Genomic DNA, 18734 nt, shown 5'->3' with positions numbered 1-18734 from the left:
GTTGTCTACAGTATTTCTTAGTTTGATAGTCTAAAAATTAATTTGTCCCAAATTTAAATTGTATAAGATAGGATTGACAAGTAAATTGACTACTCGATCAAAAATATAGTTGTTATTAGTTAATTATGTATTTGAATTCTTTTAATCAACAAATAAAGAGAATCCGTTTGTCTATTAAGAAGATATGATTATTATAAAAGAGGTAGACGTAGCTTGAATTGTTCTTAATTCAAGCGCCTTGCTCACTCTAAAACCATTGACTACTTCTGTTAAAATTACCTTGGAACCACTCTTATTTTCAAGTTGTTATTCAGGATGTGACTTCAACTTACCACGCCCTTAAACGAAAAAGATCATAAAATTGTTTGTGCACAAGATCGCAGCCTTAAATTCCTCATGTCCACCAAAAACTAAAAAGTTCAACTGTAACGTGTCACCTCTATTAGCCAACCAAAATATTAATAGTAAAAAGCAATTTAATTAATGAATATTAATAAGTTGATTAAAAAAAGGATTTTTTTAATTTTTCAATAGCTAGTGGACTTGAGATTAGTTCCCCAGCTCGTGTTGTTTTCGGCAGGTAAGTCCACGTAAGATCTCACATGACTTGCAAGTCATGATCCCCTACACCGTCACCCTACAGCTACCTCAACAGCGATCAAGATCTATCCGTTGATCTAACTGACTTTTGTGTCTGATTCGGATGAAGCCAACAAGTTGGAAAATCCATAACGTAGGCTTGCGCCTATTATAAACTATGTCTACACCTTTTTCCTCTTTGCGACTTTGCCTCTAAATCGATTTGCTTGCGAACAACGTTGGTAGGGGAATGATTTCGCGTTGCACAGTAAACAGAGCATCATCGAAACGCGAAAACGACGCAACAGCAAAGGGAAGAGAGAGTCGTTTTAGATTATACCACACTGTGCTGGTGCGGTTCCCTGCATTGATTTGATTCGCAATTGCTGCGGAGTTTTGAAGCCAAGCTGATCCGTGCGAGGAAGGTTCTTCTGATGCGATTGAATCTCGAACTTGCGGGCTTATGCCATTCAGGTTTTGAGATTGTAGGTTTTTCAGACTGAGGGGGACAAAAGGAAAAGGGTTTCGCTTCCGAATTCCAATCGACGATGCTGTCCAATCATTTTCAAAACGGCGTCGAAACGGTGAGGCACGCTTGGTCGCGGATCCCAAACTCCGAAGAATCACAGTTCGTCGACGACGCCGTTGGGCTTGTGAGGAAAAGCGATGGAAGCAGCGTTGAGAGCCTTGACTATGAAGTCATAGAAAATTTTGCTTATCGAGAAGAACAGGTTTTTTTTTAAATATATTATCTTTTTTAATGATAAGAATAATTTTCCATGTGGATTCTGAATTTTATTTTACTTTTGTTTTAGTTTGGTTTAATTATTGTTGCTCAAATTATAATGGGATGATGTTGGGCTGTGCTTCGAGATTTGTAGGCGCGCAGAGGGAAGCTGTACGTGAGTTATTTGCTGGTGGTGAAATGGCTTTTCGCCTTGCTCATTGGCATTGGTACTTCTCTCTTGAATAATGCATAGTGCTTCGCTTTACCTAGTTACCGGAAATGGCAAATTTTTGTTTCTTTTAGGGAAGGTCCCTTTTTTTTGGGGTGCTATAGGTAGCGGAATTAATTTTGTGATTATAGTTATCCCATGCTCAGAAAATTATTATTTCATGGGTAGGATATGGAGTGGCGGGGAGACTGGCTAAATTTCCAGTTCTTGATCACTTCATGTTGGATCTGTTGGTTCTTTTGAGGCTTCACAACTAATATTTCGATAATTTAATTTCCTTCTATTATGTAGTGTCTTTCCATGATACGCAAGCCAGCATTTGAAGTAATTGCATGAAATTGTTATTCACTGAGAGGTTGGGGTAGGGATAAGGCACGGGCATGAATCTTTGAGCTTTTAGATTATTTGAACTCAATAGAACTTCTTTTTTAAAGGTGGTTCAAATCTATTGATTAAAGTGTTAACAAGGTAAGGCCTAAATAAAATAAATTGAAGTATGTGAAAATGACTCCACCATAGGAGACCATGTAATACTTTCAATACGATTCTATCCTTGCTCAAATTATTTAATGGTGCTAGTTCCCCTGTCTCTTGTTCATTTTATTCAGTTGCAATTGTTTACTTTGATACAGATTCAAGGCTAAATTTTCAGTTTAACCAAACCCATTTACTTTGAGTCATGCCCCATGTGTTTCTAATGCTAATCTCATAGCTCTTTTTCTGAAGTTTGTTTCTTGACAAAAAAATGTCTTCCCATTTTATTGCTTGCAGGCACTGGTCTTGCTGCTGTTTTCATCAACTTGTCTGTTGAAAATTTTGCTGGCTGGAAATTCTCGTTGACATTTAGTATAATTCAGAAGTCATACATTGCTGGCTTTCTCCTATATGCCCTGATAAACTTGGTTTTGGTGTTTTCCTCTGTATATATTGTCACACAGTTTGCACCAGCTGCTGCTGGATCTGGTATTCCTGAAATCAAGGGTTACTTAAATGGTGAGTTAGACTTTTCAACTGTTTCTGGGGTTATTGCGTTGAAATTTTGTCCAGCTTGCGCAAAAATCCTTCATATGCTGATAGTGTGGATGCTGAATAATGTTCAGGGGTTGATATTCATGGGATTCTTCTTCTGAGAACTTTGATTGGAAAGGTCAGAGGGCTGCATTGATTATTTTGCTTTTTTAAGTTTTAGAAATACATAGCTGTTTATTAAATGCAAGGATTCTTCTTATGTTCAGATATTTGGCAGCATTGGATCAGTGGGAGGAGGCCTTGCTTTAGGTAAAGAGGGTCCTCTTGTCCATACTGGTGCTTGTATTGCTTCTTTGCTTGGACAAGTAAGTATGTACTACTCAGTATATGGTAGTATCTAAATGGTATGTTAAAAGTACAATATGCGCATAGTATGTGTTAGATCTTTCAGTATGTCCTTTCAATGCTTTGTTTCCCTTAAATAAAGAGGCTAAAATGTGGTGGCAACACCACATAAAGTGTCCATTGTATTTTAACTGACCATTTAAATGAACCTTGCTTTATAATTTATCAACACTTGCACATTATATTACCTGAATTATCCTCTGTGCTTCTGTGCATTACTTTTTTAAGACTAGTTGATTTTCACTGAATATGTATTTTATATGGAAGAAACTGATATAATCTGTTGGTGTCATGTCTTGAGTAGGGTGGTTCCACTAAGTATCATATAAATTCAAGATGGTTTCAAGTATTCAGAAGTGATCGAGATCGACGAGATCTGGTAACCTGTGGGTGTGCAGCAGGAGTTGCTGCTGCATTTAGAGCTCCTGTTGGTGGTGTATTGTTTGCATTGGAAGAGGTAACATCTTGGTAAGGAATTCTTAGTGACATGGCTCTTTTTCATTAGAAGGGGAAATGTGGTAAATCATTCATCATATATATTTTTGTTTTGATTTTTTTCCTATGCTCTTGAAGGTGGAGGAGTCAACTTATGTGGCGTGTCTTCTTCACTTCTGCTATTGTTGCTGTTGTAGTGCGAACTGCAATGGGATGGTGTAAGAATGGAAATTGCGGACATTTTGGGTCTGGCGGATTCATAATATGGGATATATCAGAGTAAAGATCTGTGCTTTCTCCTTTTTCACTGCCAGTTGAGCATTAAGGTTTTATTTTTGTCCTCTTCCCTTGACTGGTTTTATTTTTAGTGGTCAAGAGGATTATTCCTTTGCAGAGCTATTGCCAATGGCTATTATTGGGGTTATTGGAGGCCTACTAGGTAGGAGTTTTCACCTTTGTTTTGCACTTCAATGTATCATGAATTTTTACATTTGGTTGGTTTTGGTACACCTGTTAACTTATTGTCAATAATTTGCAGGAGCTTTATTTAACCAGCTTACACTTTATATTTCTAGTTGGCGTCGAAACCACCTTCACAAAAAAGGGAGCCGAGTCAAGGTATGTTGTTTTTTATACAATTGATTTGTCTGTATCTGCTTCCTTGTAGTAAGGACAACAAAAGAATGGAAGAACTGTACTGAGGAAAGAAAGTGATTATTATTGATATTTTGTTGTTTATCATGCTAGTGGTACCTTTATCTTCTCACTTGTCTTCTTATTTTTGTTTGCTCCTTCCTTCTCCTGCACTGCAGATTATTGAAGCATGCCTTGTCTCCCTTTTAACGTCAATTATTTCATTTTGCTTGCCACTTCTAAGAGAATGTAGTCCATGCCCGGAATCTGATCCTACTTCTGGTATTGAATGCCCACGTCCTCCTGGAATGTATGGGAATTATGTAAATGTAAGACAGTTGAATTTATATGATGTTCATCATTGTTAGTCTTACTCAATTTTCTCATTTTTTATTTATTTTTATTTTTATTTTTTGGTTTCAGCTTGATCTTTATTTTTATTTTTGTGTTTTCATACTTTAATACTACTTAATGACAGTTGAAACAAGGGGGTCGGATGAATTCAACAATGAAGCACCTTGTTTTTGTTTCAATTGTGAAAATGTTTGCCTGATTTGGTATTCTTTTGAGAAATATACTGTTTTTATTAGATGGAATATAAGAAATTAAGGTTACAGTTGTCCTATACAGTCTAAACAGAATGTTTTTGAGAAATATACTGTTTTCATTGCTTTTTCCAAAGGCCTTCACTCCTCAAGAGATTCTTATATAGGTACAAGCTTAATGTCATCTTTTTTTCTTAACACAAGCTTAATGTCATTTTTGGATACACATAAAAGTTGATAAGACTCATGAATGACCAGATTATCTTAAGTGGGAACCACTGTGTGTGCGACTAAAATAAGGCTTTAAAACTTGGGTCTATGCAGGAATCTCTATTCTGGCTCGTTTTACCTCCATTTTGAAATCTGACGTTCTTCTTAATTTAGTTCCGTTCTAAAGATAATATAGGTTGTACTCCTGGACTTAATTACTTTTGGAGATTCCATTTAATTTATGCCCTTTTTTTGGCAGTTCTTTTGTAGCAGTGACAAGGAGTATAATGATCTTGCGACTATTTTCTTCAATACACAGGTTTTGAATGAACTGGGAATCATAATTTGCTTTTTCATTTATTGTTATATTATATTAAGTTACTTCTCTATTGCTTCAGGATGATGCCATCAGGAATTTGTTCAGTGCGAAAACAATACATGAGTACAGTTCCCAAAGTCTGTTAACCTTTTTGGTATTGCACTCTTGCTTACTGGGTTGGACTTTAAATGCATTAGCCTTTATATTGAGTTATTTTCTATTTTTTGATTCAATAGAGTTCTTGGATACATGTATGTGGCCCTATATGGTTGATAGGAATTCTTGTTGATTTATCTTCATGCACCAATATTGAATAGAGTTGCCACTTGATGCACTTGATTATATACCAATTATTTTCTCTGTATGTGGCAGGTTATGTTTTATAGTTTAGCAGTGTTGACGTTTGGTACTGCTGTGCCAGCCGGTCAATTTGTCCCTGGTATAATGATAGGATCAACTTATGGACGTCTTGTTGGCATGTTTGTTGTAAAATATTACAAAAAGCTCAACATTGAAGAGGGAACGTGAGTGTCTTTCTTGACATTCCTTTAAAGTCATGGTCAAAAAGATATATACTTCTTCCATAGTTATATTTTTTGAAGCCTTTTGTTTCTTGATAAAAGGGATTATTATTATTAAAAGAGAAGGATAATACTAAGACCATTGAGGACAAGAAACAAAAAATATCAAAAGAGCAAAGCTTTCTAATCCCTACTATACTGAATGATTTTCTTTTTCTATATGTGGAATCCCCATTTCCCCTGTAATGTTCATATGATACTTTCTTATGTTCAGGTATGCTTTGCTGGGAGCTGCGTCTTTTCTTGGTGGTTCAATGCGGATGACAGTGTCTCTTTGTGTCATTATGGTTGAAATAACAAATAACCTGAAACTTTTGCCCCTTATTATGCTTGTTCTTCTTATATCGAAGGTATGCAGATCAGGACTTTCCTGTAAAAAGAAAGTCACTTCAAAATGCACTAAGTTCTTCCCTTACAGGCTGTGGGTGATGCTTTTAATGAGGGTCTATATGAAGAGCAGGCAAGATTAAGGGGCATTCCATTACTGGAATCAAGGCCTAAATATGAGATGCGGAACATGACAGCAAAGGAGGCCTGTGGAAGTGGAAGGGTGAGTGAACTTTCAAATTATTTAACAAATTGCATGTCCTTTATTAGTTGTCCAAGTATTGTTTTTTGTTTATTATTTGTTTTTTGGTGTGTCATTCTTGTGATGTGTAACTTGCTAAAATTGATGCTACCACTGGTTAAACTATATGTTTCACATGCCTTATTCTTTTGATACTTTGGCTTTTGACTCTGTAAATCTGTCTATTGAAGGTGATCTCGTTACCTCGGGTAGTTAAGGTTTCAGACGTAGTTTCCATTCTACGGAGCAACAAACACAATGGTTTTCCAGTATGTATATCTCTTATATCTATCCCTTCTATTGATAAATATTCCTTGCATTTTCATAGTTGTAGTTATACTTAAAATTATGCCCAGGTCATTGATCACACAAGAAGTGGAGAATCACTTGTTATTGGATTAGTACTTCGGAGGTGAGCGTGTACACAATATAGTTTTCTGAAGTTTTCTTATACTTTGATGTCTCTCTGGGTGACTCCAGGGAAAGCTTGAATTCACTTGGAAACTAAGCTTCTATGTCCCTGTCTTCTGTCTAGTCATTTGTTGGTAATCCTTCAGTCAAAGGTTGATTTCCAGCATAGCCCTTTACTCTCTGATCCCAGAGGTGGGGACAGGTCAATAAGGTAAGGCTTGATGAGGTATTTTTATATTTGGGCTTTTTCATCTGTATTCTATAATGATGATAATTGTTGACTCTCTAACTTCCAGGCATGATTCTCATGAATTTGCTAAGCCTGTTTCTAGTAAGGGGATATGTATCGACGATATACATCTAAGTCCAGATGACTTGGAAATGTACATAGATCTTGCTCCATTTTTGAATCCCTCACCATACATTGTCCCTGAAGACATGTCTTTGACAAAGGTGTGCAGTTTAAAATCCTTAAAAGATTTTTTTTTTCATTTTTTATTTTCTGTTATCCTTTTTTGTTGTCAGATAATTATGATCTCCTGCTTATGACACAGGTGTACAATCTTTTCCGCCAACTTGGTTTGAGACATTTGTTTGTTGTTCCTCGACCATCTCGTGTGCTTGGTTTGATAACCAGAAAAGATTTGATGATTGAGGTAATCTTTTTTTAATAACTGTTAAATTTAACATCTTTTGGACCTCCTGTTATTTATTATTAGGCTTGTTACTTTGAAACTGTGCAGGACACGGAAAATGTGAATACATTAGAGCTTCAGTCAACTAGTGTAAGGTCTCTGATGCTTTACTCCTTACTCATTTGGCACTCTATTCATCTTTTTAATAAATTTAAATATAATATTTTGAGTAGCCATATTCCTTTATACTCTAAAAGCAGTTTGAGTTTTTCTTTGTAGTTGAATGCCACGGTGCCATAAAAGTATTGCTGGCTCTTGGCAAACTTTTGGTCTAATATTTAAGTTGCTATCTGTCTGTCAAGGTTTGCACTGCAATGCAACTTGTCTGACTACCATAATTCCGACACTTGGTGATTATTGCTTTGAGTGTTCCCATTTGAGCATAAATAGTTTTTAGGTCGAGTTAATTACGATGAGCTTTGTGCTGCTCGGCTTACACAGTTTATCCAGTTGTAGATCCATTATTGGATGATTTAGAGTTTAGATAGATGAAGAACTTCATTGTGCATTTTCATCCTCTGGTGTCATTTTTCATCTCTGCAGTACAATCTGTTCCAACGTGGTGCCTTAGCAAAGCAAATTGCTTATCTATCTTGCAAGGATTTACATACTTACTCCAATAAATTCAGTTAAGTAGATTGTCTCTTCATGATTTTCTCCTCACAGAAATCGGCATCATAATAAAAGACCGACGACAAGGAATTCAGATGTGGAGCGCCCTTTGCTCAATGGTCTTCTTGTTGGTTCAGAATAATCAAGATTGTCTCTTCTGCGCAGATTGGTCCTTTCTGCCACCAATTTTCCGGGAAGATCATTATTTATTGTATTTTTTCTTCTTCAAATAGATTAGATAACCCAGAATTGTGTATATTATGAACTAGGGAAACCGGTTAGAGTATTCGTTAGATTTGTTAAAATTGATGCTGATAATGAGGGGTTAGTGTATACTTGCTAGTTTTTCGGGTTCTCTTTACCAGTACCAAAAAATAGTTAAAATGTTAGCTGGTTTAGCATGGTCCATTAGAATATGTGGAATATCTTCCATTATTTTAAGTAGAGGTTTTGCCAATTTTAATGAATCACTTTTATTTTCTATTCCCCCTCATTTATTTTTCTTTTTTCTATCGTTCTAAAGGCATTTGTATTCCAAGCGCGCTTCGAGCTTTGAGACCTGGGATTTGAGTGTGTTCAGGAATGAGTGGAGATGCATGAAATAAATAGCTTTTGTGTAATTTTAGTTTTTGATGGGTGTTGAAACCTTAAACCTTTAAAGTGAACTTCAAAGAAAAGTACTACATTTTATGCCATCATTCTAAATTATTGTCACTTCCAAGTGTTGTGAGACACAAATCATAACTTACTACAATAAATATTCAACTATCATCTGCATAGCATGCTCGCCTATGTTACTGAGCCCCGCCACCTTTTGTGGCGTTCCATCGTCATTAGCCATAATTGTTTGTACTTTGTAGCCTTGTACCAAAATCCCAAAAGCTAGGCTAATAGTCGTCATTGTCTTGCGAATATAGACGTACTAAAATTTGGACGGATGATACGCATTAGAGTAAAGACTAAAGAGAATTCCATTTTAAATATAAGATATGTATATAGTTATTTCAAGCTAGTCTCATATACTCATCCAAATCTATGATCTTGTAAATGAAAAAGAAAAAAAACAAAAGAAGAAAAAGTAGATGTGATTGAGAAGGTTTACAAGGTTGCCTAAGTTCTAAGCTATGCATAATCATAATGAGCTTTGAGAAAGGAAGAAAACTTGTTCCCACAGGAAAACCCCAACCAAATGATTAAAATAGACCCCAGAGACGAACTCCAACAATAACTAAAAAGACACTTGACTGGTTAATAACAAATATTTTAGATGTATACCAAAACGTAAATAAAATATTCGCATAATGACTAATTTAGTAATAAATTTTCAGTATAATTTTTTTAAAAAACAAATTAGTGAACAAAAAAACATAAGAAAACAAGGAGGCTTGGCTTGATGAGTTGCATGCATACTAAGGAAACGCAAAAGAAGCTAAGCGGTAGTATATCCAGCAATGAGTAGGAGGGCTGAAACCAAGAAAGGAACAAGTCCTGTTTTTGTCGTTGAGGGTGCTGCTTTGCTTGGAGCAGGTGCCGGTGCAACTGGAACTGAATACGCGAATGCCGAAGATGATGACGGTGCCGGTGCCGGTGCCGGTGCCTGTGATGCGGCTTCTTGTGTGACATTATTAGGCCTGTGGACATTGATGTCAACCTTCTGTCCAGCTTGGCAGTGGCCAGGGACTCCGCAGATGAAGAAGTGGTGTCCGTGTTTTGTAATGTTGATGGAATCATTCCCGCTTGCATAGCTCTCCAATGGAGCTGACGTGTTGCATGTTCTGTACATTGCGTGCGTCACCCTCATCACGTTGTGGAACTCCTCATTGTATTCAAATACTGTACACAAAAACAAACCAAAGTTAAATGAAAAAGTGGCAGCAGTATCCACTATGCATGGAAGATGGAAACACAGACTTACTGATAGTGTCACCGACATGGAAGGTCTTGGGAGAAGCCCAGGAATTGTAATCAACGTTGCCAATGATAGTCCATCCTGCTGAGTCTCCAACCTTATACACTGCTCCATGTGATGCGCTCTGCAAACCTGACATCACTATTAACAAAACTATAACTCTCTCCATCATCATCGCCATTGAATTTGCACCACGCTGATCACTTAATTTCCTGTGATATGTGTGTTTAATTGTGTATAATGTCCACTCCTCTCTTCTCTCCTCTCTCGCCTTTATATACTCTTTTTACTACCCACCTTAATAATATATTTCAATTTCAATTTTGTTTTTATCTTATCTTATATATCTTTCTATTTTAAATGTAAATAGTTTATCTACTATATCCTTTTTCATAAACTTCGTATTGTTTTCTTTTTATTTAAGAAATACTAGTGAATCATATTTTTTTAATCTTTTACATCTTATATAAATTTTAGAAAATAATTCTCTTTTTCTTGTTATTATTTTCTGGAAGACGAAAAAATATATATTCTTAAATTAAGATATATCGAATAAGTAAGAACTTTATGATTGAAATAATGATAAATTCAATTCAGATAAGGAGGTTACATAAATAAATTCGGTTCGATAATGTTAAACAAAATTTGTTTTATTTAATATTTATTAATTTTTAGTAATAATGAATAAGTACTAAATAAAAATAATAATTAATAAATATCAAATAAAATAAATTTTAGTTATTTTTAATTAATTTTTTGTTATTAAATATTTTCTAATAAAATTGATAAGAATGTTCCATTAACAACTATCATTCGTACATGAGGGATTATTTTAGGAGGAAAAGATTTATGATTATATTATCAAAAGATTAGCTATAAAAGGAATTCCTTTTACATATGTAACGAATAATAATAATTCTAAAAAAAAATTGATACCCTAATAAAGTTAGATTACCATTAAATTTGACCTTTGTAATTTTGTGTAACAACAACCAATTTAGAGAAGCGAATAGTGATACGACAAATTGAATAAAGATAACCGCATTTAGACTATTTAAAACTTTTCTGAAAATTTCTAACTTATATTATCTTATTATTTTTTGTTGTAAGTTTATCTTTTGTTTATTTTTATCAAGCGAGCTAGTATCATCTTCTGATCTAATAATAATAATGATGATAATTTCCCTTCATAATAGACCAACATATATAATCCACAGTTAAAGCCAGGTTTCACCAACAACAAGAACATCTTTAGCTGTAACATCATGAATGAAAAGGCCAATAAAATTGGTGGTCCCGCATTCTTTTTGCAATTATTTGGTTTGATGAGATCATACTTTTTATATTTATACATTAGAAAAAGAGGTGAATCATGTACAGATTCAAAAAGCATAGAGATATAGAAAAAGAGAATAAAAATGTTAGTTCTTTTTGCTTTTTTTTTTTTTTTTGTCTTTTTTTGTGTTTAGTATTTACTCAATATTTCTACACCTTTTGAATTTGTACGTGAATCATCACCTAATATAATAGGTCACTTAAAAAAAGATAAAATATTAAAAATTGAACATAAAAGATAAAAACACAAAAATAAATATTTTTTATATTTTATTTAATGATAAACTGAATATAAAATAAAATAAACAATATAAATTTAATTTATTTTTATTTTTTATACAAAATTTAAAATAAAAATAAAATAATAAAAAATATAATTAAAAAATTTGATAATAATAATAATAATAAAATTAAGTTATATTTCTGTCTAATTGTCTTTCTGTCTTTTTTAAAAGCATAAAATATATTAATTTAATATCTTAAAACATAATATTTATATTTATATCTTATTTATTACACACAATTTTATGTCTTTATATTTATATTTCAATGTCTTATAAATAAACGTAGCTTTAATTCTGTCTTTAGTGAGTTCCAGTTGGATGGCGATATTCGGTCGAAGACAATTTTTTCATTTTTGTTTAATAAATTCTGTGTTACTATAGATACTATGTTCTAATCAAAATCTTATCATATTATTATGTAGATAATAAATCCAATGTACCAAAATAAATAATATAATTCAGTAAAGCGGAATATAAAAGCTGGCTCATAAATTTAGGCCTATTTTGACAAATACTGAGGAAAGCATATTTGTGAAAGATAGGTTAGTATAAGAGAAATGTTAGAAAATCATCAAAAGTTATTGTTTTTTACCATCAGTTAATTATTATCATTGTTAAAAATGTGATTTAAAAATGTAGGCTAAAAGTATATTGTTGATTTAATAAACTAAAAAAATTGAATTAATAGCTAAAAAAAATAATAAAAAATAATAAATTCTGATGGTCATAGAACATTTTTAATGAAATATTATTGATGTATTAATTAATTGATTTATCTCCCCTCTATCCTCACTAGCAGCATTGATGGTGTTGGTCCTTGGTAGCCACTGGCCAGCAAGTTGAGTTGTAAGGTTGAAACTTGAAAGGAAAGGAAAGTGAGGAAAATGGAAATGGTTTCCGAGCTGAGCAACAACTCCTCATTGAAAAATGCTTAACGAAGCCAATGATGACCATTTTTATATATAAATCTTAACTTATTCTTTTGTATCAAATCAAAGCAATTGATTGGTGAGTGTTATCATAAAATGGTAACCACCATATATTGTTTCCATTTGGTGATCACATTGATTTTGCGCATGAGAAGAGAATTGAGCATATATATCACTTGCTTTGATTTATACATCATCCATCCAGTGGCATCCACTACGCATCATATCCATCCATGTGTTGGTATATCTTTATGTCCAAAAATGCAAGGGAGCAGCAACATTCATTGGCGTAGATACAAAGTATTATAAGAAGCTATTCATTCCATCATAATCACAAAGATGTGGTGAGTAGTGACCTCCATTCACAACATAATTTAAGCAGGAAATCAATTTACTTTAGGAAACAATTTACAATATTTTTTTTCTAAAAAAACAAAGTGTGGGAAGGTGGTAAGAGGAAAATTTGGCATATATGTTTAAATAAATAATATAGCTTGCAAAAGAGGATAATGGCTTATGACTGTGTTCACTACAATGTTGCAGCCCTGCAGGCATAAAGAAAAGAAAAGAAAAGAAAAGAGAAGAGAACTAATATATACTTTCGTAGGAATGGGAACCATTCACTCTAAAAGGCCTACCGAATGAAATGATAAGAGTCATGTCTTACAACTGGGAAGCGGGATCAAAGCCATTATTGGCTGCTGCTATTTTATCATCCTTAACATAGTCATCATCGTCTATGAACCTCTTCCAGAACCAATGCTGCTTCCACACTCTGTTGGTCATCTCTTCAATGGGGACGCCCTTTGTCTCGGGCACAAGCAGGAAGACGAAGCAGGACATGATCAAGACCCAGCCGGAGAAGAACAAGAAGATGCCGAACTTGAAGTGGCAGAGCATAGAGAGGAAGGCCTGCGCAATGACAAAGGTGAAGAGCAAGTTGACGCAAACCGTGACGCTCTGGCCGGCCGAGCGAGTCTCCAATGGGAAGGTCTCGCTGGGGATCAGCCATCCAAGAGGACCCCACGACCACGCAAAGGAGGACACGAAGGTGCACACCATCACAACCACAAAGATGGCAAACCCCTTTGAGAGGTCATCGGAGTGGTCCTTCACCTTGAATCCGAGGATGATAGCTATCACCACCTGGGAGAGGAACATCTGAACACCAGCCTCAAGGAGGAGCATTCGGCGGCCGATTTTGTCCACGGAGTAGATGGAGACAATGGTGGAGAGCACATTGACGGCGCCAGTGATGACAGCAGAGTAGAGGGAGGCATCATTCTTGAATCCCAGGGTGTTGAAGAGCACTGGTGCATAAAACATGATGGCGTTGATGCCTGTGAATTGCTGGAATATCTGTTGGACAATTTCACAAACACATACAAGGCATGCATAAGTTAGTTAGTTAGTTAGTTAGTTAGGAAGTGGTTCAATTGCAATGTGAATGAGGAATGAGAAATGACCTGGAGGGCAATGGAAATCACGATCTGGGGGCGGTTTTTGCGCTTGAGGAGGTTGCGGAAGGGGTGCTTCACCTGCTTCGCAATACGGCTGGCCTCACACAGCTCCAAGAACTCAGCTTCAATGTTGTCGGTGCCGCGAATCTTTCTCAGCACGGCTTTTCCGTCATCCAACCGCCCACGCTCGATGAGGCTGTTGGGAGTGTCCACCACCAGTATGGCCCCCACCGTCAGCAGAAGTGCTGGGATCCCCGCCAGTCCAAGAGACAGCCTCCATCCCCATCCCCCTTTGATCCTGCGTGTCACTCATTCCGATCAATATCAATATGTTAAGAATCTATGGGCCTCCACATTGGGCCCTTTTTTTTACATGAAAAGTAAGTTCTGGGGTGGGCCTGTTTAATGAATTCCAAAAAAAAAAGTTGATACATGTCGCGTACTAGAGAGTGAAGGCATGTGGTAGAGTTTGGGAGGGAGATCACAACTCACAAGTCAAGGCATGACAACTATTTAGATTTCAACATTATCTCTTAGATACGCTAATCAGCAATTTTGACCGCCATCACCCATACCTTAATTTCATTTTTGGACCATTATGCTAACTTGTACTACTATTCATGAAAACATTATCGTGAATGATGTCAAAACTTTGGAAATTAAACTAGCTAGTTAGACTACTCTTCTGACTTATATATTATGATGAGTTGTTGTTTTCTATAACACATACGTCATCTCATTCAATTCGTTTTACTTCTTATAAATTACTATGCCAATTGCCATGAGTAAACACTTACTTGTTGGTGCCATAGTTGACAAGGTTAGCAAAGAGAATGCCAATCGTAACGTTGAGTTGAAACAGTATGTTCAATGCTCCACGAATTCTTGGAGGTGCGATCTCAGAAAGAAACACTGGCACCGCCTGTCATCAATCAGATTCAAAACACAAACCAGTCAACACACTCCGATATACAATTGAGGGATATTCAATTCTTCTAAGTTTACGGCCAGTGATTTTAATTTATTTATTTTTAGTAGTAATTATATAGACCAAAGTACTTTAGTTCTATTCTTTGTTTATACGTAAGGAATCAAAACTTAAGTCCAAGAAACGACGCAACGATGCAGAAAATATAGAAAAGGAATTTGTAAACCGTAAAAGATACTGCATATGCACTTGATAATAAAGCCTCTGTTCAAAAGCAAAAGGCTAAAGACTTTTCAATATTCTAATACAGAAAATTACTTTAAAAAAATGTATATAGTGTGGTAGATTCAAAGAAACTGAGTTGGGGTTGGGTCTTTAATTTCTTTGTCAAAAGGGACACCTAGTACTCATCATCATAAAGTAGGAATTTTTCCATAAACTATTAGAATGAAAGGGGCCCCCCAAGTGGCATATATGCATAACAAGTTTGGTGGACTGGGGGACTCGAGTTGGATAAACAAGTGAATAATTAAGACTTTTAAGTTTTACTCTCATGTAATTAAATTCCAGTTCAAACTATACACATACACTTGCGTGCATCACATAAAATTCCACATACAATATTTTCTTGGGGACATTCATCTTTGTTCCCTCTATGACACTACCCTTTTAGCTGTAATTCTTAAATTCATTGTAATTTTCATACGTCGTTGGTCTATGTTCCTTGTATATAATATTATGCATACGTTACATGTAGAAACACAAAATTAAAATAAAATTCGTGCTAAATCAATTATTATTTGTCCCTTTGGTAGACAGAGACACGGGAATCTGACATCAACTAATTAAGTTTTAAGCAATTAAATAAGCACGATGACATTTCAGTAATACAGACACTTAATCAGGCACCATCTAACGAACAATATACAGTAATACCTAAATTAATTAATTAATTCCCTTCAGCAAATTATAGAACGGCACTTATTGAGCAAAACAGATACGTACCAGCAATGATTCATCGTTTAATTATTTTCTATTTTGAAAGAATATATAAAAACTATGCATAGTAACCAATGAGTAGCAAATCACGTGAAGAGTAGTTATCGTGGGAATTAAATGTCAACAATGTTACTTTTTGAAATAAATAAACAAGCAATGATAATAAAATGAGATTACCTGGTTAGCAAAACCAACACCGCAACCAAGGAGGAGCCTGCCAACGATGAGCATGGCAAGGTTTTGAGCGGCGGCGTTGAAGGCAACGCCGGCGATGAAGAAGAAACCAGCCATCAACATGGTGAGCCTTCTTCCCAACTGACGAGTGGTGTAAGAGGCAAAGAAGGTGGCGGTGAGGCCAGCAAGGTATAGGGAGGAGGTGAAGAGCTGTAGGCCCTGGTTGTCATATTTGCAGTAATTACTGTCCAACCCTTGCTCTAACACTGTCCTTCTGTATACCGCCGGAAAGAATTTTTTCAAGAATGGGGGCATAGACGTCACTCCACCTGATCATTACATTATTTATTAATTTGAATCCCATATTAATTATACTAATTTAATTTCATGCATAAAAAGTTTTGTTTGAAGGACTATTTCTACTGTTAATATAAAAAAATTTTATAGTATTTTTCAATTTAATAGATTAAAGATTAATTTATTCTATTTATAAGATAATATTTAAATTTTTACTATTTATTTATGTAATATTAGACCAATTTAAATTTGTTGATTAATATAAAAATAATCAGATACACATGTAAATTAAATTCTAATTATATATACATGTAATAATATTTGATATAGTTGCTCTCAATGATTATTAGTAATATATGGTTGATTAATTATGTAAGGATTTAGTTAACATGTTCTCAAAAATATATATATGATAAAAAAGTTTTTAATATTATTTTTAATGAATATAAAATAAATATATTAAAATTTTAAAATTTTTATAAAAAGATTTTTAATTTATAATTTAATTTAATGTGCTCTAAAACACAAGTTACATTATACAAAAGTTAAATCAATGATAAAGTATCATCAATTATTGAATTCATAGTAATTTAATTGTGTTTGACTGTGGAAATTAAATGTGTACAAAAGCAAACAAACCAAACTTTTAGGTGGCACAGTGGCAGGCATGTTATTAGCACAAGAGAAAATGGAGATATGAGGCATTATAATTAGAAAGTGAATTTGGTCAAGGTAAGCCGTTTTGATCTCACAGGTCACAGCCCACAGGACAAGTGAAGTGAAATTCCAAAAATATCCTTGTCGAAATTGTTTGGTGATCCGGAGGTTAGGTAGTTGAGAAATTTTGGGAACTTATAGCTACCTTATATTAACATGTAAATGTTAATCACTACTCATCAACATAAATCAAAATGACAAAATCAGTTCAACCTCTTTTTGGTCAAATAATTATTAGTTTTTGGAAGAAATTTAAAATGATATTATAAATTGGTTTTTATACATAAATCTCATAAGCTAGCTCTGTTAAACCGTATTCTCCTTATCTTTGATTGATATAATCAACGATATTATTTCGTTATAAAATTATTTGATTCCGAGTAACACATACATATTTAAAAAAAAAAAAAACGTTTTCTTGGAAAGAAGGATATTACGCCACTAATTGTGCGCGTAAATTCATCCGAGATCGAGAATAGCATTTTAACCACTTGCAACGACTAAGACACGTTTTTCCGGTTCCTTATTCATCACATAAAAATATGATGAAAGACACGTAAACCAAGACGTAAAGTTTATGAAAGGTTCCTTTTCGTTCTATAACATTGTTCATAAAAAGTTAATACACATACATATATTGAGAAGGAAAATATAATATTAGGTGCGTGTAAGATGGGTTGAACAAATGAGGTTAAGATGTTATGTATATATAGGATTGGAACACACTTAAAAAGGAGTTGAATGTGATGTATGCGAGAGAGAGAGGGAGATCAGTTATTATTACCTGAAACACCGACATCATATCCAAACATAAGGCCTCCGGTGGCAGCCATTATGCATGAGATGATGACTATTGGAGTGATCTTGGCCTCGAAGTCGACGGCGCCTCCGCCGTTGGTGGTGAAACCTCCACCGGCCATGGTTGAAGAAGCTAGCAAAAACTAGTAATACTTGATTGTATGATGAGAGAGAGATTAGGGAAATGGAAAACAAAATAAATGTGAGCGAGTGAAGTGAAGGAGGAGAAGATGTATTTATAAGCGAAGTGGTGAGGATATGTATTATAGTCATGTGGGCCATGGCAACCTCTCTTATCGACCCACGTGGCTTCCTTCTTTTATTTTATCTTTCTTGACGGCAGCTAAGTCAATGCCAATTGCCAAAATTAACAGTATCAAGTGCTTCGAAACGCGGTAAATCTCATTTTTTTCGGCAAAAATCTTTTTAAGAGATAATCGTCTGAGTCATTTATAACAGTATTTTATTTTATTTTATTTTTGTTAAAAAATCCACTTTATTTTGACTACCTATTGCAATTTGTTAATAAATCAAATTGAGATATAATATCTTAAGCTATCTTTTATTTTTGGTAATTAATGGTTTATCTAAAGTTAGTTACTATTTTCTCTTTATTTGTTTCTTTTCTCTTGTCATACAAACCTAACACATAATAGATTTTAGATTCTGTACTATTGAATTGAACCCCGAATACATATTTCTTTTAAAATGGATAAATCATTCACCAAATTGATATAGCTTATGTGTTTTTTTATTAGTTTTAGATTTAGTTTGGTAAAATTTTTATTTTTAAAAATAGTTTATAAAAGTTAATTTTAAAAAAATTATAGTATTTATAATTAATAAATTAAATTAAAAATAATTTTTAATAAATACAAATAATAATAAAGTGCTTTTGATAAAATAGTTTTTAACATTTAAAAATACTATAATAAATATTAATGTAAGAATTAAATTTAGATATTAATTAATGTATAAAGTTATAT

The 18734-nt window shown here is 34.2% G+C and overlaps 3 protein-coding genes across 6 annotated transcripts; 1 reads left to right on the top strand and 2 right to left on the bottom strand.

Annotated features, from left to right (window-relative positions):
- Positions 1-521: 521 nt before the first annotated feature.
- LOC112749882 (chloride channel protein CLC-d) lies at positions 522-8401 on the top strand. 4 transcript variants are annotated; one of them, XM_029292820.2, is made up of 22 exons: positions 522-1310; positions 1461-1533; positions 2307-2528; positions 2636-2682; positions 2771-2869; positions 3214-3377; positions 3483-3623; positions 3713-3783; positions 3883-3962; positions 4157-4306; positions 4992-5051; positions 5131-5205; positions 5424-5575; positions 5847-5982; positions 6051-6182; positions 6392-6469; positions 6557-6612; positions 6736-6822; positions 6908-7064; positions 7166-7267; positions 7355-7396; positions 7973-8401. In XM_029292820.2, the coding sequence occupies exons 1-22, from the start codon at positions 1128-1130 to the stop codon at positions 7985-7987; spliced, it is 2322 nt and encodes a 773-aa protein (XP_029148653.1). In that variant the 5' UTR covers positions 522-1127; the 3' UTR covers positions 7988-8401. The 4 variants fall into 4 exon arrangements, with proteins under 4 accessions (XP_029148653.1, XP_029148651.1, XP_025654091.1 ...); XM_029292818.2 differs by having other exon boundaries at positions 7850-8401; XM_025798306.3 differs by having other exon boundaries at positions 7355-7401.
- Positions 8402-8889: 488 nt separating this feature from the next.
- On the bottom strand, positions 8890-10134 carry LOC112749883 (mavicyanin). The gene is made up of 2 exons (XM_025798307.3): positions 9834-10134; positions 8890-9751 (listed from the first exon to the last, which is right to left on the bottom strand). The coding sequence occupies exons 1-2, from the start codon at positions 10006-10008 to the stop codon at positions 9348-9350; spliced, it is 579 nt and encodes a 192-aa protein (XP_025654092.1). The 5' UTR covers positions 10009-10134; the 3' UTR covers positions 8890-9347.
- A 2692-nt stretch (positions 10135-12826) lies between these two features.
- Positions 12827-17975, bottom strand: LOC112749881 (sugar transport protein 13). The gene is made up of 5 exons (XM_025798305.3): positions 17735-17975; positions 15940-16265; positions 14633-14757; positions 13842-14133; positions 12827-13734 (listed from the first exon to the last, which is right to left on the bottom strand). The coding sequence occupies exons 1-5, from the start codon at positions 17868-17870 to the stop codon at positions 13039-13041; spliced, it is 1575 nt and encodes a 524-aa protein (XP_025654090.1). The 5' UTR covers positions 17871-17975; the 3' UTR covers positions 12827-13038.
- Between the last annotated feature and the right edge of the window lie 759 nt (positions 17976-18734).

The sequence above is a fragment of the Arachis hypogaea genome, chromosome 15 (genome assembly GCF_003086295.3).
Source record: "Arachis hypogaea cultivar Tifrunner chromosome 15, arahy.Tifrunner.gnm2.J5K5, whole genome shotgun sequence".
NCBI lineage: Eukaryota > Viridiplantae > Streptophyta > Magnoliopsida > Fabales > Fabaceae > Arachis > Arachis hypogaea.
Note: the sequence above shows the minus strand (reverse complement) of the source record. Positions and strands in the feature narration are given on the sequence as shown.